Here is a 27,606-nt window from a genome sequence, read left to right on the forward strand (position 1 = left end):
CCTGGCTGCGCGTCCCTCTGCTAATGAAGGAGCTGTTTGTCCCCAGGCAAAGGCCGCCTCCAGCGCTGGCACCTCTCCCAGGAAAGTCCGGCAGCCGTGCGCTGGCACTGCCGATAAATTTTTTCCTTGCTGATTTCCCCAGTGCGCTCCAGAGGAGGCTCAAGGGGGCCCACAGTCCTGCCCAGAATATATTGTCTTTTTTCCTCTCTTACAAGCAATTAATGATGTTTTCTGAATGTTTCTGAAGCTGCCTTTAGATTGCCATAGTGCTTGAACAATTGTGCTGGCAGTCAGGGTGATAGTGACGCAGTGTGTCCGGGCACCTGGTCATTTCAGTCATCGCAGGTCGATGAAGAACAAGTCCCTCCTAAACTGCAAATGCCTGACAAGCACAGCCAAGCGGGACTGTCCAGATTAATCTTTTTCAGTAGAAAAACAGAAGTTTGTCAAAAAACAAACCACTTTGCAAGATCACTAGGATGAAATTGTATACCAGGGATTCTTGGCTCCAGGGCATTTACCATTGACAGGACATTTTGGCTAATATTCAACTGCTACAGCATTCGTCCCTGACCAGGCTCAGCAGGACAGTGTTTGCAGACCGTTCCCCTCCAGTCCTGTCGAACAACATTTGCCATGGATGTTGCAAGCAGATGCCTTTTCTTTGTAGCCATTTAAACACAGACCAGGCAGCCATCCAAAGGGCGTCTATACATGCAGCAACAGAAAGCACAACATGCGACCAGCTGTTCTCGCCTCCCAATCTAGCCGTGTTCTTAAATGGTAAAACTAAAGCCATGATATATTACACATACATAATCACAGACCTTTTTAGATGCATAATTTTTAGGTTTTTTTTTTTTCCCCTCTAACACTGAAAGGAACGAGTAATAATTCTGCCAAGATTATAGTATAGCTTGATTTTTCTCAGTGGTTTGAAAATACAATATTGAATAAGACAGGGAAGGAGGCAGAGGAACGGAGAAGGTTTGCTTGTTTAGAAATGAAATTGTTGATGGACTTGGTGTATTGATTGTAAAATGTACACTGTTCTAAGTCATTTCAGGATATCTGCAATAGCTTTGGAGAGGAGCTTTTCACATATGGAAATCTCCTTCAAATAGAAACAGAGGTCGCAGTGCCAGCTAAGATTAAAATTGCCTGCTATTTCTTCTCCTGAGATTCTACTTCTTATTGCTTGTAACTTCACCAAATTCTAATGAATTGGATTGAAATTTTCTGTGTCAGATATTTGTGCAAGGCTGAATGTTTCAGGGAATTTTCCGTGTGTCTTCTCCTGAGAATGAGACTCAGGAAATGCAAGCTGGTTTGGGATACCAACTTCTACAGTAATTTAATTGAGAAGCTCTTACTCTTCTATGGGCTAAAGTATTTGGGAAGGGTGAACACACGGCTAAAGTGCCCATAACTAAGGTATACCATATTTTAGGGTGAAGAAAAAGCTTTGGTTGTCCTTTCTGTGTAGTCTTGATGTGTGACTTCCCACTACAAATGTTTGTTCATCCGTGCAGGCTTCTATAAGGGGAATCTCAACTCTTTAGTGCTGTCATTGTTTTTCTTCCCTCTGCTCTTCCCTAAAATGAACACCACAATATAGAGCCTCTTTGGTAACTCCCAGAGCCCTGAATAACTGAAGACCAGTCATTCTGTATTGAGGCCTTCAAGATATGAGAAGTTTTTTTTGCTTCAGATGTTGGTGCTCTCTAGTGAAAGATGGGAAAAAGCACAAAAAGAGACAAGAAGCTCTGCGTAACAGTCCAACTGCTGAAGACCTCCCTGGATGTTTGTGTATATATTTTCCTGTATGTTGTGCGAAGTATGTCATTTTGTCACAAATAATTGTCTTAATAGCATCCCAAGTGCAACATTCACCTATTTGTATTTCGAGAACACCCCTAACAAACTCAGTGATACTGGCTGTTGTATCCTTTGACTGAGCGCAAGTCACAATTTGATCACTCAGGAAAAGGGTGCCAGGCTTCCAGCACAGAACAAACACAGCCTGGATTGTACTTGGAGCTGCTTGGGAACAATGACTGGCAGTGGCATCCCATCACACCACCACCCAGCTTGAGCAGTGCTTAAGAAGTGTTTCCCTTTCCCTCAGCATTCCCTTTGTTTTGTGTACTCTCTTGAAGAGAACAGTAACAATAAGCAGAAATTACCTCTGTGAAGACACCAGTGCTTACCTGTTTCTGATCTTATGAATGGCATGGATCACTTCTCTGCCACTTCTTTAACCAGTCAAGCATCAATGTCCGAGACAAGTTATCATTTCAGCAAGGAGGTTAAGCTGCTCCTCATTTTGCTGTTTTCCTGTGTTATTTACTTACTTCTGGGAGAATTCTCTCAATATGAGGAAGGCATTGACAGTACTGACATTCCTATAGAAAAGCTTTGTGAAAATATTTACTGAGAGATTGCCCATTTATCCCTGGTTCTTTTGCTCTCTTCCTGATCACCTCAGTCAAAACTGCTTTTCATTCTCATCACTGGCAATGAGACTGTGGAGAGAATCTTCACAAGGATCACCCCTTGGTGCTCATTTCTTCTTATTCCTGTGCAAGTCAGTTAATCTCCACATGGAACATTAGGAGGCTGTGTTAATAACTAGATGCCTGGGAGCACTCCATGGCTGGATCCTACTCATCTGCAACAAACACCCAAGCAGTATCCAAGCCTGTGTGTTAGACAGGAATGGAGAGAGAGAAGGGATGATTTGTCACTAAATGATATATTCCACATTACTTCTGATTATTCATAAACCTAGGTTAGTAATTTATTTGAAAGAGCTGGTTTTGTGTACAAACCTTTCTGCAATCATTTTTATACATCAGTCATATTAAAAAAAAATGACAGTTCACCATTTGAGGTATATACTTTTTAGGCTTGATTCTTGATTGAACTCAGTGCTCTTGAAATCAGTATATCAGGGATGATTCAAATTTCTGAACTTTAGCAAACAAATATTTGAACCATTCACTACGGTTACTTTCAGGGAGGAACCTAAGTCACCTGGCAAGGACATATAAAGCCATTAAAACATGAATGATGAAGCCAAGTGATGGGTGTAACTTGATCAGAAAACATAAGATTAATAAAATATGCATGGCAAATTGAGTAATTTGCACTAACTAGAGATTTAAGTGAAGTAGAAAATAAACAGGTTCCTGAAAAGGGCGAAGGGGGCAAATCACAAAGAACAGGGCTATAAATTGCTGCAATTCTCATTTTCCTTCACTGCCTACCCACTCCAATTCCTGCATGAGGAAGTTGCAGTTAGTTTTCACATCCACTGAACATCTGAGGGGCTACTGTCCCACCCAGCTTATATGAATAAAGGCAAAAAAGGGTCATATTCTTCCTGCAACTGAAATGCAAAACATGTCATGTTTTCAATGCACACTTTGTCAGAGTTACCACCTAACACATTACCCAAATCTTGCTTTACACCTACAAACACAAAAAGGGAAAAGACACACACATGATACTTGCCAGCCTAAACTATGGGATCTCTGTCGAACACTGAAGCGCCAGCCTGGCTCCTACAAGAAAGCATGTACCAAACCCAGAGTTGGTCATAGTTCATTAAATTTCATAAAAGCATAAAGATTAAATAACCTGTGTTTGACTTTATTCTTGCACATAATTGCAGATAATAAATAAACATTAAAAAACCCATTAACATATATTGTATTACATCCACATATTCCGGGCAAACAAACTCCTTCCTATGAGTACATACTTCCCCCATGTTACCAAAATGCACACTCCACCTGGTACTGAATCTTGTACAAAATTATTAAGTTACCAGTACATAGACATGCTTTAATCTTTCTTCATAAGAGTTGTAACAATGCAGATACCTCTTACTAGATTTTTTCCTGATAGAATAAACTTGTTATTTTTTCAACGGTCATCTTTTTTTTTTTTTTTTTTTTTCCCCATCTTTGAGTTTAACTTCTCCCCTATGAATCTGTTCTGGGATTCAGACGAGCATCTTTAAGATGTTTGTAAAGGGCATAGAATGAATCCAGACACTCCTTTTTGCAGCCACAAATGCCTTTCTGGCATCATGCCTCCATGGCACAAGTGACCTCACCTTTTTATAAGCCCTTGTGAAAGGCACTCACAGGCCTTGCATGTTGCTGAGCCCAATGCTGCGGAGGCTTCCCAAGTGACTGCACCTAAGGAGCTGGTAAAAATAAGCTGTGAAATAATGCCAAAAAAGCCCTCAGCCTTCAGGCAGGATTCACTGCCTTGTTCAGACATTCAGAGTAGCACCCAAAGCATTTGACAGACTGCACATAGTTTGCATAGCTTTTTTTTTCCTACATAGTTGTTTAAACTATAGAAATTTACACAAAGAAATCAAAGTGAACTGTTAAAGTAGAAAATACATCCTTTCACATAGTTTTAAAATACAGATTTAAAATATCAAACACGTTTACTTAGTATTTTTCCTTAGTTACCATTAAACTAATGATAATTACTCTCATTCGTATATTTAATCCAGAAACTATGTCCTTAACAAAGTGCAAGACTGTCTAATAAAATATGATATAAAGTTTAGGATAAAAACCATTTGTCATTGTGCAACAGTGACCAGCAATTAAGAAAGACAAGCATTCTAATCCATTATGTAACTCCAGAGACATTGATCAGCACAATAAATGTGCACTAAGATAGAGATGACTAATATAAACATAAAAGAACTTAAGGACTCAGATAAGAAACTATGAAAAGGAATTCTTTTCATGAGCAACGAGAGGAAAATACGCCCCACAGGAACAGAAGCATTTGTTCTCAAACTCAGTGTTCTCTTGCAAGAAGATTTAGATAATCTATGAATTTTTAAGAGAAAGAAATCAACTCACCCTGTCTATGTTATGTTGGTAATGTATGCCTAGCGTTAAACATGTTTTTGTCCATATGGAAAAAACACGCAAACAGAAATGCTAGAGACATACAGACACGTGCTATTTCATTTTCTACAGTAATACGCTTCCTTGGGTTAAAAGATAGGATACCCCAAGGCATCCTCTAAGCTATTCACGCATAAAATCACAAAAAGTGTACCTGTAGATCAATAAACTTTTTATTTCCAGGGAAAAAAGCAACATCATTATTTCAGGGAAATTCAGGTCCCGTTTGAATCAAAGACCAAATACCAACTAACTTCAGTAACAGGAAGACCTGGCTTTGGGGTTTAAAAGCCATCAAGCTACATTGTGTTTTAAAAACATTGTTAAATTTTAGTCTGTAAGCATTGTTCAGTATCATTGTGCTTTTAAGTTTTTGCTTTTTTCTTTCCTTCTTTACCTTATGTATACTGATCACAGATGATCAGGTCCTGAATCCCTCAAGTCAAAGGAACACAGAACATGCATTCACTGTTCTTAGCAGGGTAACCCCCACAGCAGTTATTCAGCAGGAAAGGAAGCAGAAAAAATATTTTTTATTGTTCTTTAGTACCTTGCTAGAAACAGACTGTACTGTCCCCAGCACTCAAGACTAAGGAGTTCAAGAGGACTTTGTACTAATAAGAGGGAGTATTGGTGTGAAAACACCCCAAAGTAATGCAATTACTTGGACCTTTGTGTGGGGGGAGGGTTGCTGTAATGTCAGACAGTGCCAGTTCAGTTCCTTCTTAGGTGTATTGCATGACATGTTCTTTTTTTGGCATGGTTAAACCCTTGTTTAAGGCAAGGCATGCAGGGCTTGGCAACAGATCTTGCAGATAAAGGGAGTTCTGCTGTGGGAAGTGGAGTGGGATCTGAAAGCAGTGGAAGAATACCAGGTCGGCTCTTCAGCAAAAAAAAAAAAAGCCACAGCATGTGAGTAATCATATCTTCAATCATTAAAGTATGTATTCAAGTCATTCTCTGAATAATGATAGGATGACTCATGTGGGTAAAGTTAAGCACATGCTTTTGCTGAACTAATACATCTGGACAGAAGCCATAGTATTCTACGCAGTTGTCTTTGGAAGTTTTCTCTGCAAATACTGGAACACCCACAGAACTGAAGGACACGTAAAGATCCCTTTCTGCTTTCCATGTAATTATCACACAGAAATTCCCTGAACTTAAGCTTACTGATTTTGCTTGGCTTTGAAGCATGTTAGTCCTCATATAGGATATGATTTTGTTATCATACCAGGACCAAAATGCTACTTGACACTCTAGGACAGTGCAGTGAAGAAAAAAAAAATCTTTTATAACGGGATATAAACCATTATTCTTGTTTCAGAAGTCATTGAAACTAATATGACTGTGCAGATATAATTGAAAAAATGTGACCATTAATCTACAGCATATAGAATGGTGATCTACAGTAACATAGATGTCTTATTTTGGGGTACATGGCAGAGAAGTAAACAAGGAAGACTTGTTTTGATGGGATTGTACCAGCTAGTATGAGAGTAGATGCCTAAGATCAGAAAAACTCTGATTTCAAGCCAGGGATGACAGGGTTCACACAGCCCGGGCAAGAAAGGGCTGTCTGAACCTCAACATGCAGAAGGTTCCTGTGCTGCTCTCCTCAAACGAAGGGTGGCCAAGCAAAGAGGATACAGATCCTCAGTCAAGGAAGAAACCCCCAAGTCTGGAGGTAGACTGAAAGCGGAGAGGTGGGACAGAAAGCCATAAAAGTAGCAGCCAGAATGATGCATTCCTATCTATCAGTTTTCTGTGGTCCACAGTCATAAAGCAGAATTACTGCACAGCAAGTAAGTGTTGATGCACACATGAGGTGTAACAACAGTTGGACATTTACAGACACTTTGACTAAAACTACTAGAGTAAATGCTAACTCTTCTATTGATCAGTGTACTTCAGCTACCATTTTTAAAATTATGTTTTTCTAACTGATTTTGTGTGGTATAAGGAAAAAATGAGCTACAGACAGCTGATCTGGTGTGTAGATACCACGTCTACTACACATTCATTACTAAGTCCACCTCTGCGCAGAGAGCTTGAATAAAACCCATATGCCGTTTATTCTTTTCCACTGAGGGCTGAAAAGGCCTTGATGGAGGCATTTGGCAAAGTTGCTGGTGTAGCTCTTAGAAGGTATGAAGAATCTGATGCTAGATCTTAGCTGAAATAAGTGAGAAGGGGAGCACTGAAGAAAGGGAGCTCTGAAATAATGGTCTGGAATGAATATGACTTTCAAAGGCATCAGACATTTTAGTTTTACCTAAACTAAAAAGAACTTACTAAGACAGCAGTAGATCCAGTGAACATTTTTTTCTAAACCGCTAATAAAAATATATTTGCCATTCAACAGAATGAATAGTATACAAACTATTTGCACATTTTGCAAACTTAGTATTATTTTTTCAGTTGCAAGTTGTTCCACAGAATACTTTCCTTTGTTAGCCATGGCACCTTTTCTAGTAGAATACTTGAAAAAAAACCAATATATTAGTTTAACTTTAAAATTATTGATATGAATTGATGCAATGTTAAGGCTTCTGTCTTGAATTATAACTGAGCTTACTGTGTTTTGAAGTCTCAAGTCTGTAACTGTTAGCTGCAACAGGTTGAGAGCAGACAGGGCACTTTGTGATGGGTTTACAAATCGAACTGCAGAAAATATGAAGCAAAGAATTGGTGTATTTTTTACATATGTGTAATCAGGTAGGTTCCAACATTTAGAGCAATCATTCCAACTGGTCATAGTAAGTCAGACAGGATTTCTAAGTCCCTTGTCAAACTTACCCAGAGTTTAGAAAATCTATCAAATTTTCTGCAGTACCTCAGTCACGTGGAAAAGGTTTTATATACTTGCTCTGTTGAAAAGGCAAGACTGGATACAAAGTAAAAGGCACAGATATAACAGAACAGTCACATTTCTTGAATAAAAAGATCTTAGAAGTTATATAATGATTAAAATTGGGAACACCCATTTTGCTGTTGCTTTATTTCTCAGTGTTGACTGTTTCTTGACCAAACATCTCTATCTTTTCTAATGCTGCACCACTGTGTGCTGGAGGAGTCTTTTCTGAACAGCTTTTCTTGTTCCTTCCAAGTTCTGTAGCTTCCACCAAAGTATTAGTCAATGGTTTTCCCAGTGTTTCTGGAAGCATTATTGTTAATATTCCACTCAGAAGAGCCATGATTCCAACAAGCAACTAGAAGAAATAAAGAGTAGTTGTAAAGGTAGAAATGTCTTTCGAGTTATGCATATCTTTGATCTTGCTTGAGAGTACATTTAAAATAAAGCACAAGGAACTGAAATGTAAAACAAAGCATGTAAGTCTTAATTATTGACTGTAAAAAAGATCTGCCTTTTTTATTATGCAGCAGAATTAATGAAGAGCAAGTGAAGTGTTTTATTCACAAAGGATCAGTACGGTGCAAACAGGAATAATTCTGTTTGATATACCTATATCTTCATTTGATATCTCTACTATCAGGTATGTATTTAAGAACTGATTCTAGGATTGCATACAGTTATTTTTACAGGCATGTTCATAGAGCTACAATTTCCCTGCCATCTGTAATCTCAGTTTGCAGTCCAACTCCTGAACCTATTCCCCCTGTACGTGTGTGCCTGTTCCTCCTGCACTCAGCCAGATCAGAATTTCTCAGTATGGCTTGCTGGCCTGGAGTCACGAACGTGCACATCCCTGCTCAGGAGAGCTCTTCAGTAGATAAAGAGCTAGCTCTCAACAGGAATACTTTGCTAAACTGCAGTTTCGAAGATCTCTTAGGGGTGCAGGCATCTACTGACATTTGCACTGGGATCATATCCTGGATTTGTCCATGGTGTACACAGTTCCATAATGACAGCTTACTTCAGCATGAGTGCTGCAAGGATCAGGATCATGTGGGGTAGATACAGAAGCACACACATGCTTCAGGAGTATCTTTTCTTTCCTTTCATTTCTGTGTCTTGTTCAATGAGAACAATTCACACTTTCCTTCTTTGAAGTACAGAACAGCTTTTAAACCCTGACATTCTTCCAACACCACATTATAAATTACTCAAATCTCTTGATAGGAATGCTTCCACACAGTACATCATGCCTGGCCCCAGTGTTTTTCCATTTTATGACTGCACTTTGATAATGTATTATCATTATCGTGCCCTATGCAGATTCTCAAGTCTGTCCTGTTTGTTTAATACTTTCTTCCAGAGTGTGAGAGAGAATACTTGGAATTACTATGCCTATGTCTCTCACACAGAGCTTGAGACAAGAACTGGCCAGCTACCAACTGCAGCTAAGCCAGACTTCTATGTCAGGAAGATGCTTTAAAATTGGAATTCTCCATTGTAACCTTGAACAGTGCTATTTTCATGCACATATATCTCGCTGCTTTTGCTTCCCCTCCCCTCCAAAAGAAGAGGACAGCTTATCTCAAGCACTCTTTTGAGAAGCAGAATTCACACTGTTACATACACTGCTCTTTTTGCACTTGCATAAAATATACAGGCTGACAAAATAAAAAATTAAGCAAAATACTGTTGAATACTACAAAATAATAGTGAAAATAAAATAGTCATGGTCTTACAATGAACAATTAAAAAAAAAAATCTTAGCAGTTAATAGGATCAGAAGAAATGGAGTTGAGTGACAAACTGAGGGAAATCCTTGCAAACATACATATATGTGGCATGAGTGATACTTAAAAATATAATACAAAATATTAAGTCTCATATCTGAGTGTCAAAAATCTTCTCCACTATTAAAACATGATTTTCTGCCATGGCAAGACAGGATGAATTGAGACATGGCAGCTATTCCACAGTAACCTCTCTTATGCACATCCTTTAGGCTGCCATAAGTTTATATTTGAGGATACTGAGGGCTTTAAAAGATATTAAAGCTTAGGGACACGCACACACTTCGAGTTTATGAGAACAGAGTCACTCCCGATGCACAACAGAGCAAGGTTAAAGCAACACTGTGTGCTTTGAGTATGTGTGTGTCCTCTGTTTCGGTTAGTCTTTTAGATACTTTGCATTCTTCTGTTTTCCTTCCTTATGAACCTACCTCCTACTCTCCTGCAAACTCTCACTATTCTGTAAGCATACACACCACCACCGTTCCTGCCTTTTCATCTCAGCTCTTAATTCTATTCCATCGCATGTTAGTTTTCTTTTTTTTTAATGTGAAAGCTGCTGCACACCAACTAATTCAGTGTCTTTTCCTTTTCCCTGACCCTACAAAACATTTTCCAATATTTCCTATGAAAGAATATGAAACAATTAAGTCACACTATATTAATGAAAGGACTTCCCAAATGTCACCTCCCTTTTCAGGGGCAGCAACCATGCTTATCAAGTAAGTTACTCACATTTAGTCTAAGCAAGTCTTCTGCAGTCTTATCTTGGCATACTTCTTCATGAGACATCTGACATAATTTAGCTCTTTGCTTGCTTATAACAAATGTGTATGTTTTGTACACATTTACTATTTTACATATATAATTCAGCATCAAAAAATGTTCTTCTGATATAGTCAATGAGATAAATGCTTATGGATTAAAATGTACTATTGTACAAAATATTTAACTATGTTTAAACTCCATTGAAATTAATTTGTCAGGAGTACCTGCTTAAATTAATTACTTTTCCAGGGTCTTAATTTGAAATCTGACTTTCTGCTTAACTGTACTCTCAAAGTGTTCTCAACACTTCAGTACAGCCAGCAGCTTCTAACAGCTACCATAAATAACTTCAAAAAAAGATTTCCCATAATTTTTCATATGTCTTCCTCCCTACCTAGAGCAACAATTTTAATTTCACAGCAGTCTAAGACCAGGACTTAATCTAGAAGAAAAGATAATTTGAATTAAATATCCCTACAACAGAATACTTTTACTTCTGAGAACAATTTTTTTTTATATCCACATCTGATGGCTTTGAACCAACCTAAAATGTTATCTTATTTACAAAAGTCCTACTTCAACAAAAAAAGGTTAAAGGTTGTCCTGAAAATCCACTAGTATTAGACAAAGGATTTGCATTCATTTAACTTTACTGACCTCATTGGAGAGTTTTTTTTAAATTTATAATGGATGGTTTATCTGAGAGAAAAATCAAGTCTTTTAAAGGGCTACTGTAACATAATTCTTAACAGCTGAGAAACAGAAATAGATTATACATGAAGCAGTTGCTTTACTGTAAGTTTTCTAGAAAGTTGTCACATGAAAAACATACTTGGTGAGCTATTCAAGATTTATAGACATACAAATGCAATGCTTGCATTACTCACAGGTGGTATAACTGTACGGGAGGCAGACTATCAAACAAATAGCAGCAGTAACTGCTTAACAATGTGTGGTGTATACAATGGATCAACACAATGTCTATCAGTTTATTTAAAAATGTAATCCATTTCATCTCACTTTTATTCCAAAAGACACACATTACCTGAGACTTGGCACGCTATGCTCCAACTCAAGACAAGCCTATTTACTAAACTGACAAATGTTTTACAATAGGAGCTAACAATGAAAACATACTCACTGTGAACTACTACACAACTCTACAAATCCTCTGGGTACTTTTTGTACACTGAGAATTGTTTATGGCTGAAATAATTCCTCTGTTTATACTGCCATTTGCACTGCTCTCCAGCATGGTTGAGCATTCCCCATGTGTGGTTTAACTGCAGCACTTCTGCACAGATAAAGCTTTTATCTCAGCCAGTAAAGGCAAAACATTGACAAGAGAAAAAGAATGTTCTCCCATGACCATTCTGTTGTGCAAATTTTTCTTTGTCTTTTCTGGGATGATATCTTGGTTTGTACGGGGCCATTATTAAGAAAGAAAACATTTTCTAGGAACTTAAGGCAATAAATTAGTTTGTGGTCTGCTTCATCCTTTTAACTTTCATCCAAAACAACTGAAAGTAATTAATTTAAATAATGAAACAAGTTCCCAAGAATTCTCTGAAACCAATCTGTAGCATCTCTAATTGAAGATTTTATAGTTGCAAAATGAAAAGGACACAATGACATTTTTTTCAGGAAATTCCAATGTGGTAGACAAAATCAGAGTAAGAATCTAGATTAAACACATATCTCATTACATTTTCACCTTCTGACATGTATAATCTACATATAACATTGCTGTGCCAGTTAGAGTGAATGCTAAAGGGCTTTGAAAGAACTCAAACTATTTTTAAATTGTTAATAAACTCTTCTTTACTTAAACCCTTAACATAAACTTTGTAATTCCTTATGTTTTTACATATATGGGCATAAATTATCTTTCAGGAGAAAAAAAATTAATTGAATAGCTGTAAAATTTCTGAGCAGCAAATGCCTCATAACAAAAATGTAATGAAGAAATGTGACTCATCTGTGAAATACATGAAATATTTTGTCAAAAATGGATCTGAAGCTACATAATGTAGACAAAATTCCCGAAGTCCACGAAGGAATGGCCCCACCTCTCTTTTGCTGGGGCAATTGCTGGTAGAAGACAAAACCTAAAGGTCGCATGACCTGGAGTCACCTACAAGTAGGATGTGCTTAATGAACCCAAGGTTCTGTTGTTTGTCAAAGTCACCATGAACCTCATCAATATACCATTTGCTTCTCTTTTTCTATCTCTTCAATTGTTTTGTTCAGTTCTTGTAAATGAAAAACACACAAAGGGAACTTTGGGACAGCTGTGAAGACCAAGTATAGTAAGCGTAAAACATTCTTGATCTTTTGGAAGGCTATTCCAAAGATGCAATGTTCCAGGGAAGCCATGGAAAAGACTAAGGAATAATATAAGAAAAAAGACCCTCCCGTGGTGAATTCCAAGAATGGAAGAACTGTGTCATTGAAAATGGGTAAGAATAAAACAGGAGCGTGGTCAAGAACTGCTAGGCCTGCAGAGTAAAGAAGTATGGACTAAGGCACTTCCTAAATGTTACATGGCAGATGAAGTATATTTTTATTGAAATTTTAAAATCAATTTTATACTAAGATTCCGTGTATAAATATTTGTATGTCTTCTATCATAAAAACATTTCAGAAGATTTCAGTGACTCAAAGTCTCCCTTTTGCTTTAGTTGTATATTTTTAAAATATGAATTTACTAATCCTTGAGACTTAAAATTGAGAACAAGAATGGTTCATTCAGTTTCATTTTCAAAATAAAGTTCAGCTCAGTTTCCCTGAGAAAACAAGTGACACATGCGCCGTTTCTAAACCAGAAACATTAACCACTGAAATAAATACTTACGAGTGGCATGAAAATCCAAACACTTCTCAGATATACACAGAAAGGAGCAACTACACTTCCTACACGACACATCATGCTTCCACTTCCAACAGCAAGCGATCTACACATGAAACAAAGATTCAATGAGAATTCTGGCAGATAAAGCAAACAATTAGAAACGCAAAGACACTTAAAACATCAGTAAGATTCTATGTGTCTTTATGCAATTATACTAGGAAACTACTGCTACACCAGTGTAAATCTATACTGTAGTGAAATTCAGCTGCTTCTAGAATTACGATTAAAAATATAATCATAATTCAGCATAGATTACAGGATGAACAACTAGGAATTTTTAAGAAAGGCAGAAATAATGTTTAAGAAAGTACTGAGTATTCTTCTGGTTCCTCAGTGAAACCAATCAATGCAATGGAAATGAAAAATAAATAAAAATTTATTGTGTAGCAAAATACTAGACAATTTGGAAGCAGCGAGGGAACTCATCCCATCCCAAGTTTTTCAGACCACTGCTATTAATGCCAAGAGCTGCTGGATCTGGCCCAGGGGCATAACAAAGAAGACGAAATAACAGGAAAATAATGAAAAATATATGACTGGTTCTTACCTTACAATTGTTGGGTACAGTTCTGCAGTGTAGAGATATATAAGGCCAAATGCCACACCTATTGAAAATTTTCCAGCCATGTTTGCTAAGATAATTAATATATTGAAATCCTATTGAAAGAGAGCACAAATAAAATAAATCACCAGACAATAACACTGTTCCAAATTTAATTTAAATCCTTTGAAAGCTGTGACCTTTCTTTAAGCAATAAGCACTGCTTGTTGCTTGTTTTTTTTTGAAATCGGTCTCAATAAGTAACTAGTTTCCATATAACTTTTCACCAGTCCTGGTTCACTGAAGCCCTGAGAATATTTTACACGTGACTACAGCAATGAAACTGTGAAGTCTGTACTGAAAATACAGAAATCAATCTTAGACTGGCAGCTGCATTTTTAAAACAGCCTTTAGTCAACTATATGATTTAGAAAGAGCAGCTGCATCTACAGACAGACTTTAAAATCAATTTCTACTACAGGCACACTTTCACCAATACGTGACTAACCTGAGGTATGACCATAATTAAAACACAGATCAATGCACTTAAAATAAGGAACGGAATGAGTGTGTTTCTCCTTCCCAGTTTGTCCATCCCAATGCAAGCAACGATATAGCAAGGCAACTCCACAGCACCTGTCAGTATGAAATTATTTTGTTTTAAGTCATAATTACACATATTTCTATTATAACTTTAACTTCCTCTTTATGAGGGTTAATTTAATCTAGGGGGTAATAAGTGAAACCCAGAGATATCCAGTGTGTTGAGCTAGTTCACTTCGTAACAGAAATTGCAATAGAAGGCAGAAAATATGGCCTAAAATATAGCAGTGAGGGATGGAGAAGGGCAAAGGAAACAGGTTTCACAGTGCAGAGCAGCTCCAGTTCTCTTTGGGGTGGAAAATTACAGAAAACAGCAAGGCCGCAGTCCTGCTTTCATGACACTGGCACTTGTGACTGAAATCTCTCCATTTGCAGCTCTTTTGCTTCAGGTTTTTCACATCAACAGCTTAAGCATGCCCACAAGGAATACTGCTGGTGTCACACCAACACACCTCTCAGGACTTGCCAGCTTCCATATGGACACTGAATCGCAGCCACAGGTGCCTCCCCCAGCTTCAGCCCCGAATCACCTCCATGTAAATGGCCAGCAAAGTCTCTCCAGGTCCAGTTTTTTTCTGAGCCAGCTCCACAAATACAGAGAGTGAGGTTTCAGCTTTCTCTCTTCTCCATTAAAAAGAGGGCAGCTGCTTACAATATCCCACTCTTACTCAGATAATATCTTCCTAGTGTCTATTTCCAGAGAAAAACCTCTGCAGCGCCAAAGGAACTGGCATTTGGCTAGGACTGTTCACAAACCCTGTTTAAGCACGATTTGCCCCTAGACAAATTACATTGCGCCTAAGCCAGTCCAGACATGTTTTAAACCAACTTGCTCATGAAGAATGCTACTATATCCAATGTAAAATCAAGGAAGAATGTAAGATACAGCCCTGAACAAATACGCTGCGTTCCTTTACTAAGCACGTGTAGTATGTCAATACACTTAAAATACCGGGAAACAATATTTTGGGCCTGTATTGGTAAAAGCAGGTTGCAATTATTCAGTGTTTGTTAGTCTGCTAAAATACTTCGGAGGAAGTGGATATGGTGACTTATGTACTGTACTCCACTGTAACAGTGTAGTTATCTGTGCAATACTGGCATCCACTCTTCAACATGTCAGTCTACCAATACGCTATGTGACAACACAAACTGAATTCATGAGAGCCCAGTCCTTCTGTGTGCTTATGTACATGAACAGTCACATTCACTTTCCTGAGAGCGCTCAGTTGCATAAAGTAAAGCGCATGATTTAATTCTTGCTGCTTTTCTGGCTCCGAACTGCGTGTCTGATCTAGAGTCTTCTGAAGTCAATGGAGTATCTCCACTGATTTTAATCAACTTTGGATCAGGCCCTGAATGCACTGAGCTGCCTTTGTAAACAACCTACACACCAGAGAAAGACTATAGTCAGACCAGGAAAATCAAAAGAATAGTACAGCTACATTAAAAATATACTCTTGAGAAAACTAAAATTGCTCTTGCTTCTGAGAATTATGAATCTATTTTCCACATAGACTGACTCAACGTATCATGACTGTAAGTGATGAAAGGAATAGTTATTTTTTTTCTCATTTTCCCAGTTTGTGCCTATAACATAGCCATGTGAATTTTCTGTTGCTGGTCTGCTTCCCTTGGTGTTTGTGTGAAACTGCTATAGGCTTGGAGGCAAAGAGGAAACAAGTAGAGAAGAATTGTGTACACCAAGAAATTTTAAATTGTCTCTTTTTTTTTTTTCAGAAACAGTGAAATGTGGAGTGAATTATACTCCTCCTGTGTTAATTGACTTTACAAAGAGTTAGTAAGAAACTTTTTGAACAAGGTTCATAACTGAATGAACAAAGTTAAACAAATGGCTGCCAAATCTATAGGCATTTCTAAATGTTATGTTCTAGTTCTATCACAAACAGAATAAGGTACAAAAATATTTACCTATGAGAAAGAGATTTAAATATTCATTGCCTCCTAGACTGACAGAACTGAGGGAGAAGACATAGTACCCCAAGCTCCCAGTGAACCAGATAAGCCAGACTGTGATGGTCCTTCTTGCAATGTCCCAATTACAAAACAGGTCTAAGATGTTGTGCTTCTTTGTGGAGGACGTGTCGTTGTCACCCGTTCTGCCACTGACTAGATCATCGTGTTGCACTGAGCACAGTTCAGAAACTTTGCAGGGAGTGCTTACTTTATTCCATCTTGCCATTATATTAATTACTTTTTGTGCATCTTCGTATCTTTCCTCTGACAGGAGCCAAAAAGGTGTTTCTGGGAGCATCCAGCAGCACAAGACAAAGGGAAGAGTTGCAATGGAGACAAATATCTGATAGACCCACCAGGTCCGAACCAAAAATCCCACGAGTGCCACAATCATAATTCCCATAGCAAAAAAAGCATGGACATGCATAGAAGCCCAGGTTCGTGCTTTAATGCCAACAAATTCCGTCACATAAACAAAAGCCACAACCAGATAGCCACTTGAAACCTGGAGGGGGTGGGAGAGAGGAGGGGGAAAAAAAAAGAGAGAGGTTTGTATCTACTGTCCCTGTGCAATAGCTAACAGCAAAAACAAACAGCTAACATGTTCCACCTTTGTGTATGCTTAATTGCCACCACACTGGCATGTCCCACACTGACAGAAAAAAAGGGAAGCCTGAAAACAAATCAGATGGGGAAAAAGTTCACTCAAAGCTTCAGACTGATTAGACACTGTATTTAAAAATGTGAAGTGATTTTGGATGCTTCTCTGTAGTGCGGGAGAGCCAGCAAGGGACACCTGAAAAAGAGTCTAGTTTGCTGATATCACTAAGCCCTTCACCTCCAAAAATCAGGTCCCTTAATGACATTGCAAACTGGACCCTAGGGAAAATGAGGTCCCCTGAAGTAATTACCACTTTGGAAAACCTTGACCTTAGCTTTTAAGTAAACTATTAATAATCTGAATGTCAGGGAACTGCAAATTTACTGAAAGTTACCTTCCACAAACTTGTAAATTATCTCATAAAATCAAATTTTTACAATGTTGGAAAATAATCTCATTTATATGGTTATAGGTTCTCATACGTTATGTAGCTATATTAATGGAATGTAATTACTGTCATGTTCCACATTACAGTATTTCTTCATTGAATATACATATTATTGCATATATATATATCAGTTTCTCTAGTAAGAGTCAAGCACTTAGTATCTCAAAACATTTCAAAACACAGCTAGAAAATTTAGACTAGAAAATATTCCAGTATATTGTTTTGATTAATCAATTTTCTGTTTAAAAATATTCCAGTTAACTTTGATTCTGAACCTACTGAACCTGATAGGAAAGCTGCACTGATCTCAGTAGCACAGGGTCAAAGCTTTAGACTTCCATCTCACAAATCAGTCCCAGTGGGGGGTTAAAATCTACAGCATCGTTCTGGTCACAGCACTTTGCTTTTCTAAACTACCACAGCCTTTAGCATCAACAGCCAAGGGAGTCAGTAGAGGGACTCCTGTTGATCTCACTGTTCAAGGTCGAAATGCCCATGCAGTTTTTCCTGCTAGGAAATCCTTCTGAGCTCTAATAAGGCAAAGGAATCTCCAGGTGCAAGATCCTGTCTTGACTAGTGCACTGCCAGCAGGAATAAAATAAATTCTGTGATTATTTTCAAATTTCGAACCTACTTTAAATTACTTACATAATTTTTCTTGTGATAGCTTTCTAATTTCTTTATGCGTTATATAGTGAAAGACTACAAATATTATACTTTTGGATGGAAAATAGTAACTTAAAACTGGTTACTATATATAAAAATGTTGAATATATATTAGATATTGGATATATGTCACACATATAAATAAAGGTATGTGTCTAGATATGCATAAACACATATACTGGAATACCCTTAAGTACAGTATAACATCTAGGTATTAAACATGTCTACCTATGTATTCAGTATTTCAGATGTAGTCTAAAAGACCAAAGAGATGCATGTAAGAGAAAACATGCATCTCCCCTCCATCACTCAAAATGGTAGAGATAAAAATCATACTTATTATAGATTTGTTATTTTAAGAAAATTATACTCCATTTCTGACAATAACAAAAAAATGCAATGGCAGCTGCAATGCAGAATCTAGAGTTTGCTGCTCACACTTGGTATTTAATTACCAGTCCAGCAGAGGTTGGGATGGAGGAAGTACCAAACACTGCTTCATACAGATGCTTTCTATTAATTCAAAGAGGAAAAGTGCTGTGGTCCAAGAACATTCAGACTCTCCCTGCTCTGCTGAAATAAGTGCAACAGAGGGGGCTTTAGAATAGTGAAGTAGAAGAGGAAAGAACAAAAAGGAGGTTTTCCTGAGAAGGGGTAGGAAATGACACATAAAAAGAGCCAGGGTGAACAGCCTTTCTTACCATAGCAAGAAGAAAGCGAACAATCACGAAACTGTAGTAGTCAAATGTGAAGGCCACTGCGATGCCAAATACAAACTGACCAGCACTTGTGAACCATATAACACGCTTTCTTCCCAGTCTGCAAATCACAGAAGTAATACAATCATGAATAACCACACACATTTTATTAAAATACATCTGCAACTCCAGAGACCTTATCTCAAAGTGAGTCTGAAAATACTGTACTTAATGCTCTCACTCACCACAGAAACTGTAGATTAGTTACCTGTATTTTCCTCACCACATGAGAAAGAAAATGATTATTTTTTCAGTAATTCCAACTAAACACATGAAGAAGGAAGCTCCTATAGAAGGAACTTCCATTCCACTATTCTTGGCTGGAAGCAACATGCATTACATATGCCTACCTCCAGTCTCAAGTTTAATTTCTACATACCTAATCTGCAAATTTACTCTGCCTTATTTCTGACTACAGTAGGTAAGACTTGCTTTTCATATATTTTATATTAAGTAATGCCTAGTTGATAATTTCTAACAAATGTTAGCTGTGATAACACATGCTATCTCTTGCCAAAGTAACAACCAATTTGTATAGTAATGCAAGGCTTTTGTAACATATCTTTGTCCAGTTATTTAAAGTTGAATTCTGTAATAAAATTTTCCGTTTGCATCACAGCACACATGCATGCACATACAAACACAGAAATCCAATAAGCCAGTATACTAACAGCAAAAAAATCCCATGTCAAATACTAGCTGCCCATCAACAAGATAGTAATTTCCAGTGTAAAAGAAGGGCATTTAATAAAAAGGAACTTCTATTTGTTAATCTTCTTCCCACATCTCAGGGAGAAAACATACCAAGCAGAGTCAGCTGTCCCTAAACAAGTTAGCATATGCTATCAATAAGAAGCTCACCTGAGGAGAAAACCTAGAAATCTGCAGCAGGTATACAACCCTCTACTGAGGATTCATTATATTCTGTCTACAAATGTTCTGTAATACAAAATGCGCAGAATCATTTATTCTTCCCTGATAATATTCTCTTGGACTTTTATTATCTGCTTCACTGTGAACAGCTTTTCGCTGATGTGCAAATCACGTTTAGACATAGAGTTTGAGGACCTTCAGGGCTGTGGGCTCATTTGTCAGTTTTTCTCCGTATTCGGTACCACATTAAAACAACCCTGGAAAGTGATGTTGTAAATAGGAGGTGCAGTCCGAACAGCCACATAGCATAGTTCTTTCCAGGGCCCTCCTATTTTTCTCCAACCCTGACCTGGAGTCATGCACATTGGGTTTCTGATCCCTGCCAGAAGAGATCCCAGTGAGTCCCAGCTGTCAGAGTTCTTCTGTTGGGAAATCTGTTAATTAGGAATGGGAGGAACCCACTAGCTTATTTCCCAACAGCCAGAATGTGTCAGAAAGTAATAACTTTCAGCTGCAAGATCTATGGTTGTAAATAAGCAACTCAGAATGTGTGTATTATCTTAACTGGCTGTCCATGTCTTGAGTTAATGGAAATGAGAACAATATGATCCTAACCTTATAAATCATGTCTGAGTATTAATTAATAAAGCTATGAATGATTTTAAGGAACAAGAACAAATGTTGGCATTATATTCTGGTTTTGTATTAAATGCAGTTATACAAAGCCTTGAATTAGGAGGGAGGATTGATTCCATGTGTTCTAAAAGCCAAATTAAAAAAAAAAAAATCTTTACTTTTGCATAGTAAAGTAAAGTTGTAGCTGTAACACCATAGCATGAAGGAAAACCAGAAAACAACATGCCTGGTCTCCTTTTTCTGCTTATAGAGGGGGGTGAAACTTCACCCTCCACCTAACAGAGCTGTCGGTCAACAAGCTCCTTTACAGAGATAAATAACACTAACTCAGCCTTCAAATCAAAACACAGGTGCATAAACTGTCTGAGTTAAAACCAAGTACAATGTAGCTTAGGCATTGACTCTCATATGGGTAGAGGGGCGCAGCCTGGTGTTCTTCTCAGGTAGGAATACGTGTATTTGTGTTGAGAGAGAAAACTAAGAGAAGCAGGAGGATACAGATGTACATCCTGGATCTCACTACTGTTTTTGAGTCCAGTTTCTACGCTGGATCTCAGTGCATGATTTGAGAAAATATCCAGGGAGGAAGTGTCAGAGGGGAGTGGGCTGAAGGACAGCACTGTGAGCAAGGGACTGCTCAGGTTGAGTTCCTCTATGGACTGACTCTCATGCTCAAAGAGAACTTTGTACATGCTGGTAAATAAGTGAAACTACAGCTCAGCTCACTGACAACCATTTTTCTGGACTAACCTTCAAGAGACTGAAGATTAAGCTAACCACTCAGAGAAAAACTAAAATTGGAAAGCAAGGAAAAATACTGTATGGGTGTTTATTTTAAAAATGTGGGGTCTGATCAAACCCTCAAAGCCTTTGCATCAGCCCCATAGAGCTGTAATCATGACAGAGGTTAGGAAATTTGTGATTTTAAAATATATTATTTTTAACCTTCCAATAGCCCTTCAGTGGTTTATCATAGCCAGAAATAAAAATCTGGTTTCCATGAGGAGAGAAAATGAGGTGAAAACTGACTCCCAGGTTTTACTGTTGCTAGTACTACTAACTATTGCTATTCCTGTTTAAAAAAATAATAATAATTTAGGTGCAAATACTAGCTGCACAGGGCAATTTGAGGGATCAAGGTCTAGAAAAATGGCTGATATAAAGTAGGGAAAAAAAAATCTAAAAGCAAATGATTTGCGAATACATTTTAAAATTAGTACTTGCTATTGGAAAAAGAAATTGAGTTAAACATCTCTGTGAGTAAAACACTATCCAAACCTCCCAAATGAAAACAACAAAATCGGTAGACACATATGGAGCTACTGCAGTCTGAAGCTACAATTTTCAGAGAATGGCACTTTACCTGTCAGCAATGTCACCAAAAACCACTGCTCCAATCAAGACTCCAAGCATGAATGTAGGTTGGATTAATTTTGCAAGCCATTCTCGGTCACAGACCAGATCCCACTGCGTAACAACAGTGCTCTTCCACTTTGTATCATCATAGAGAAATCCATCAGAACAAGAAAATACGGACTTGTTGCCTTTGTATTCATATGCCAGATCCAAACTGACTTCTCGTTTGGACCTGCTGCATTGGTTGAGTTCCCAAACTTCCCCATTTTCCAGCTGGACTACAATGTAATTTTCTGTTGATGTCCACAGTGTCCAGATGTCTTCTATACTTGATTCAGAGGAGTTGAAGGAAAGAACACTACTCACATTTCCAGGTATCCCACATACAAAGTTAGGAGTAACAGCCATGAACACAGATGCTAAGTAATGGATACCACATGACATAGCTTGAAAGACAGATGCAAAATAAACACATGCTTGAAATCTGTAAAGGGAAAGAAAAAAGTTTACTGAAGAAAAGCCTGCTGTACATGAAAAAAAAAATCAGCATAATTATTTTGCTAGGATCACTAAATGGAGATATCATTGAAGTATCTAGTGTTTTGTTATGTACTGCTGCTTCAGTATCAGCTAAGCCCTGCAAGAGATCAAAGATGAGAAAAGATCCACAGTAGAAGCAATCCAGTGTCAGGAAATAAATGCTGATCTTAGTCATCTGTTTAAGAATTATAATTAAAATACACACACATCAACAGAAAAAAAAAGAATAATTCCCTGCACCAAAATCAAAATAATATCCTCACAACACCAACAGTGGGTAGACAATTTACACACAATTCACCACTTGTCCCTTCCCCACAACTAGAACATAAATTCCCCATAATCATTTCACTGTTTTTATCGCGTTCAGTCCCTGTTTTGCCCGTTACTACTCCCAATTAAGATCATTTAAAAAGAAACAATTCTGAACTTAAGCACTTAACTTGAAGTAACCTTCAACCTTCCAATTCTATGTAGTACATGCCCTCAAAATAAGGCCTTAAATTACTGGAATAGTTAGAAAAAACAAAGTCTTGCAACCTCAGGTTCTGAGGGATAGAGACATGCGCATCAAATAAAACAAACCAGACACGTTACACCCCTGATTTCACCTAACAGTGTCTATGTAACTGTATTCCATCTATTGTCCATCTCTCTCTATTGCCTTGGAAGGACAGAGAGAGAATACGTGTAGACACATGCAGAGGAAGATAGAATCTGAACAATGTTAAATGTTTGGTACCAAAACATAGCTGTATACTGGGTTGGGTTTTGGCTTCAATAGGGTGTGCAGTTATCCAGTAAAGATTGTATGATAAAGGAAATATGGTAAAAGAATGTTATGCATAGCCTGAATTTTGGCATTTTAACAGCTTTTAAAACACGCCTGAGATGCAAGTATATCTTAGTATATAAATTGCACATGTATTCTGAATTTCAAAAGACTTGCCGTGAACTCTAGTATCACTGACTGCAAATTCTAGACAGTTTCTGATAATCGAAGCATAAGGAGTCTTCTCCTCAATTAAATGTTGAAATTATGCACATAATTAGTACAACATCTGTTCAGAAAAAAAAACAACATAGCTTTGGTTTCTCCTCCACTTTTTATATCCTGAAGGCCAATCAATTGCATTAATTGAAGAAGCATTCACTGAGCATACATCCTATGTATACATACATACATCCTTACTTCAGTATGCCCTGGGCCTTGGTAGCATGAAACAAAAAGCAGCTTTTTTTAAATGATCGGGGCTATCTCTGCTGAAGTTATAGGAAATGATGCCTAAAAAAACAATTGCCTTGAAATGTGTTGTGGAGCAATTCCAACCCCCGTAACAAATGCAACCTCTAGATCACTCCTCACCGAAATGTGTCTAATCTAGCCTTGAATTCCGGTAACAAAGGTTGAAACAGTACCTAGCCTACAACTTGTAAATCATCTATCATCACAATTTCTAATTAATTTCTGAACTACCTATAACCAAAGTATTTAAATAGAATTTGCTGGACATTGTCTTAATGTCCAATTACCCTTTCCAGTTAACCAGTTCTCTTGTATAACCTAACTCCATTCACCATCCTCATCCTCCTCTGCCTTTTATCTTGTGATTCTTATTTCTTTCCTCAGTAAATGTAAATGCAGTTTGCTATCCTGTCCTTCCAATGGCATTGTTGCTGTTCAGATGGAGCAGTTTTTATCCCCATTTCCCTTGACAACAGCTCTGTTGACTTTTTCACAGCAGTCCGAGGAGAGGGCTGAATTGCTAAACCCACCATGGCAGCTAAAAAGCTGACTCTACTTCTCTCTTGAAGACTCAGCAAGGCAATCCTCACACAGGTGTGGTGCTGCTTTTTCCCAGCAAACACTGTGAGAGAAATGGTCAAGAGAAACTGAGCATAACCATTGCATCCCTTAAGCCTATCAATCCCCTCTCAAGAGAACAGCTTCTTAGGATTAAGTAGCTAGCCATAAATCAAAGCAAGGCTAAACCTCCTCTGAAAAGCTTTTGGACTATCTTGGACCACAAAAAAAGCAAAGATTATTCTGAAATGTAACCTTTGTCCTCATAATAGTGCAGAAAAATATGGTCAGCAACATTTTTTAGTTCCTCTTCTCTAGTTTCATTTTAACTGCTCCCATCAAAAGATAGAAACTCATTTTAAAAATAGCAGAGCAAGACCAAATCCAACAACTTGAGCTATTGTTGCAGTATGCAGAGTGACTGAAATCAGGACTAGAAGACCCCTAGCAAATTAGCAAATATAATCCCAGAAGCTGTGCAGTTACATCTTCTACTAGCTAGTACAAAGTGGCATGACTGGAATCAGAATCCCCAGTATTTGCAATATCTGTCATTATATAACAGGAAATTGCAGTATCAGATAGCCCAGTTGGTATTTCCCAGACAGAGGAAGAATTAAATAATTTAAAACTCCCATACATTCATCTTGAGTTTCCTACTTAGCTCTCACAGTATGACAAATATCAGGTTCTTCTGCCCAGTAAGAGTGAGCATGAAAAATATATTTATGCCCTTTCTTGTTGGAGAAGCTTGAAAGAAGATTAACAACTTGTAAGGATATGGACTGAGAAGATGGCATGAACGAATGCATTACATTATTTTTTTAAAAAACTCAAATCCCAAGAGCCTCACCAAGACTATGATTTTGATCAGATCTACCTAACCTCTGGGCTAACTGCTCCCTTGAGAGTTTTATCTTATCTCTTCCTGAACATTTCTTGTGATTGTACTTCAATAACCATTTTGACAGACTGCTCCACTGTCAAATCTTTCTGTTGGAAAGTTTCTCATTAAATCTAATCTCGATGTCCCCTTTTTCAGTGTAAGACTATTAACAGCTTATAAAACATCCTTGTGCAACCCTGAATAAATCTTCCTTGTCTTTTATCATTTTGTTGTACAGAATTATCAGTTATCTGCCTCTAGTTACTTTCTAAAACTATAAAATTACAATCTCTTACCCTTTCCTCATTTTTCCTTTGTGTCCTATAGAACAGTTTCCACCTCTATAAAAAGCAATAAAGGATTTATTTTAAAGAAATATCTGTGTCATGCTGTATTTTACCCATCTTTCAAGGGTTTAACTTAGAACTATATATAACTGATTCTTGTAAAAATGTTTTTCCATTTTCAATGTTATGAAAATCTTACTCAGTTCCAAGGAAGAAATCTGCTCTGTGATATCATCATTTTTCTTACCTAATTTGCAGCACCTATGCTAAGCAAACACAAAAAGTCAAACAAAATGCCAGATATAAATTAATAGACATAATTTATCCTGTTTATGACTTAATTTAAGAACAGACGTGTTTTTACAGCAAAATGGCCATGTTGTTGCAGAATCCTGCAGGATGGATTGCACTGCCGTTTTTAACCTCTAACTTCTCAATAAAAAAAGCCAAGGAGCAGGCAGGGGAAGCAAGAATAGGGAAGAATAAGGCCTGATGTGAAGTTAGAAAAGAGTTTGGCAGCACCAGTGGCTGAAGGAATCCCACAGCCCTGCCACCACCCTCACGGTCTGCCCCCCCTGCCTGTAAAAACTACCTACTGCTCTCTCCAGTAAATTTCCACAATGGGCTGGCCAAGCTTCTCTCTCTTTATATATATATTTATATAAAACACAAACAAAAAAAAAAACACACAACCTGAAAGCCGTCTTTTGCTGTGAAAGCAAAATTCATTGCTGTCTACTCTAGTGTTGTAACAGCATCCTCACAGATGCTAGATTGAAAAGCCCAACCTTATGAGCTGCTGAGAATCTCCTGTGGGTAGAAAGGGCTTTTCTTCTAGAAAGACCAATTGCATAGAGGTCAGGAAATTCATTAACTTGCATAGTTACCAAAAGGAGTTAATTAGGCCATTACTGACAACACATGAAAAGTACAGAGGGAAGACGATAGGAGGGAGGGATGGGAGAATACTACAGATGCATTGAACTTTGCTTGCCAGAACAACTGAAAAGAGACCAAGAAAAACACAGGCCCAGCCTCATGGCAGACACAGGTTTCCTAGAACAGAAGTTGGGGCAGCAGACAGTGCTGAGCAAGGAGGAACATAAAGCTACTGCCTGCTCTGTCGCTAGCCTGGGATCCTTCCCTTTGGACCTTTGGGTGCATGAGTTTTATCTCAGCCCTCTTGCTGTGGCCATGTCAATGCTCTTCCCCAGTCTTAAAATCCTGGGGCTACTTCTTAGCCCACGCAATGGCTGAGCAGCTTCTCCTCTTTGCGGGAGAACTCGACGCTGGGGGAGCACAGCCAGTGCCCCTCGGGAAGCCTGGAGCAGCCCCTGCAGCAGGATGTGTACAGGTCATACACTGACCCTGAGGCACAGGTTAAAGGCTGTGCTGTCCTTGCTGCCTGCTGTAAATGATTAACTTTTTTTTCCCGAATTCTTGATTTAAGAACACTGGACTGATAAGAAACTCTTTTATTACAAAGCTTCAGTCTCTCTACTGAAGGCAAACATGTAATATAATCTTTTTAGCAAACTCACCAAATTGCATTTTAAAAGTTAAATTTCCCTGAATAAAGATGTACTGCTGCTCATGCATCAAAATGTTAAGAAAAAAAAAATTGTAGTAGCAATAAATACAACTGAAATTCACCAAAAAAAGCAAGGCTTCTTTCAGTAAAGTCTATCATCTATTTTCCTGGACTGATCTCAAAAAAGGCAGTTTTTGGCAAGGGTATTTTATAGCCAGTTATCTTCACATACACACATCAGATTATGTAATATATAATGCTGCAAGTAGTAGTTTTCAATGCCTCTTTTAGAGTTGTTTTTTTTTCTTTTTAAAAAGCATGCTTTTTGCAGTTTTTAAGATCTGTGAACATGACGACTGTCCTAAAGGTATGATAATCTCTCGCAGTGTTTTTCCATCCCTTCAGTGACTTGCCATGGGAGATAATTATTTGGCAAGTACATTTTGTCACTCTTGCCAGGAGTGTCAAATATAGAAGTCGAGAAGACTTTGTAGGTTACTGCTCCAGTATAGAGACGCTTAATGAATGCCAGAAGTCAAATGAGCATAAAACTGTGTTCACAAAAGCTTGAGCAAGACACAACATGAAAATGTTCCAGTCTTTCTTAAAATATTTCAGTGAAATTCCTCCCTAGTTATTCTTTTTTTCAGTTTACAGCTTACAGTAAAAAAATACTTTTATGTTTTCTGACTCTTCTGCACAAGTTTTAAGATCTCACCAGTAAGGAAAGCAACTGGTAATATCATAATGTCAGTACCTGAATTGAAGAAACATTCTTCCCTAAAGACAATGAACTAGATCTCAGACCGCTGTTGCTCTGGCTGTAG

At 37.8% G+C, this 27,606-nt stretch overlaps 1 protein-coding gene across 1 annotated transcript in view; it reads right to left on the reverse strand.

Annotated features, from left to right (window-relative positions):
• Positions 1–3,633: 3,633 nt before the first annotated feature.
• SLC22A16 (solute carrier family 22 member 16) overlaps positions 3,634–27,606 on the reverse strand; it is a 39,701-nt gene continuing 15,728 nt past the window's right edge. The window contains exons 2-8 of the mRNA XM_086745279.1: positions 21,739–22,215; positions 18,810–18,927; positions 16,349–16,898; positions 14,322–14,449; positions 13,820–13,929; positions 13,216–13,315; positions 3,634–8,158 (exon numbers count right to left, since the gene is read on the reverse strand). Coding sequence (XP_086601405.1) covers positions 7,946–8,158; positions 13,216–13,315; positions 13,820–13,929; positions 14,322–14,449; positions 16,349–16,898; positions 18,810–18,927; positions 21,739–22,215 — 1,696 coding nt within the window. The 3' untranslated portion in view covers positions 3,634–7,945. The remainder of the gene's footprint in view (positions 8,159–13,215; positions 13,316–13,819; positions 13,930–14,321; positions 14,450–16,348; positions 16,899–18,809; positions 18,928–21,738; positions 22,216–27,606) is intronic.

This window comes from Chlamydotis macqueenii, chromosome 3, assembly GCF_036417535.1.
Source record: "Chlamydotis macqueenii isolate bChlMac1 chromosome 3, bChlMac1.mat, whole genome shotgun sequence".
NCBI classification, from domain to species: Eukaryota; Metazoa; Chordata; class Aves; order Otidiformes; family Otididae; genus Chlamydotis; species Chlamydotis macqueenii.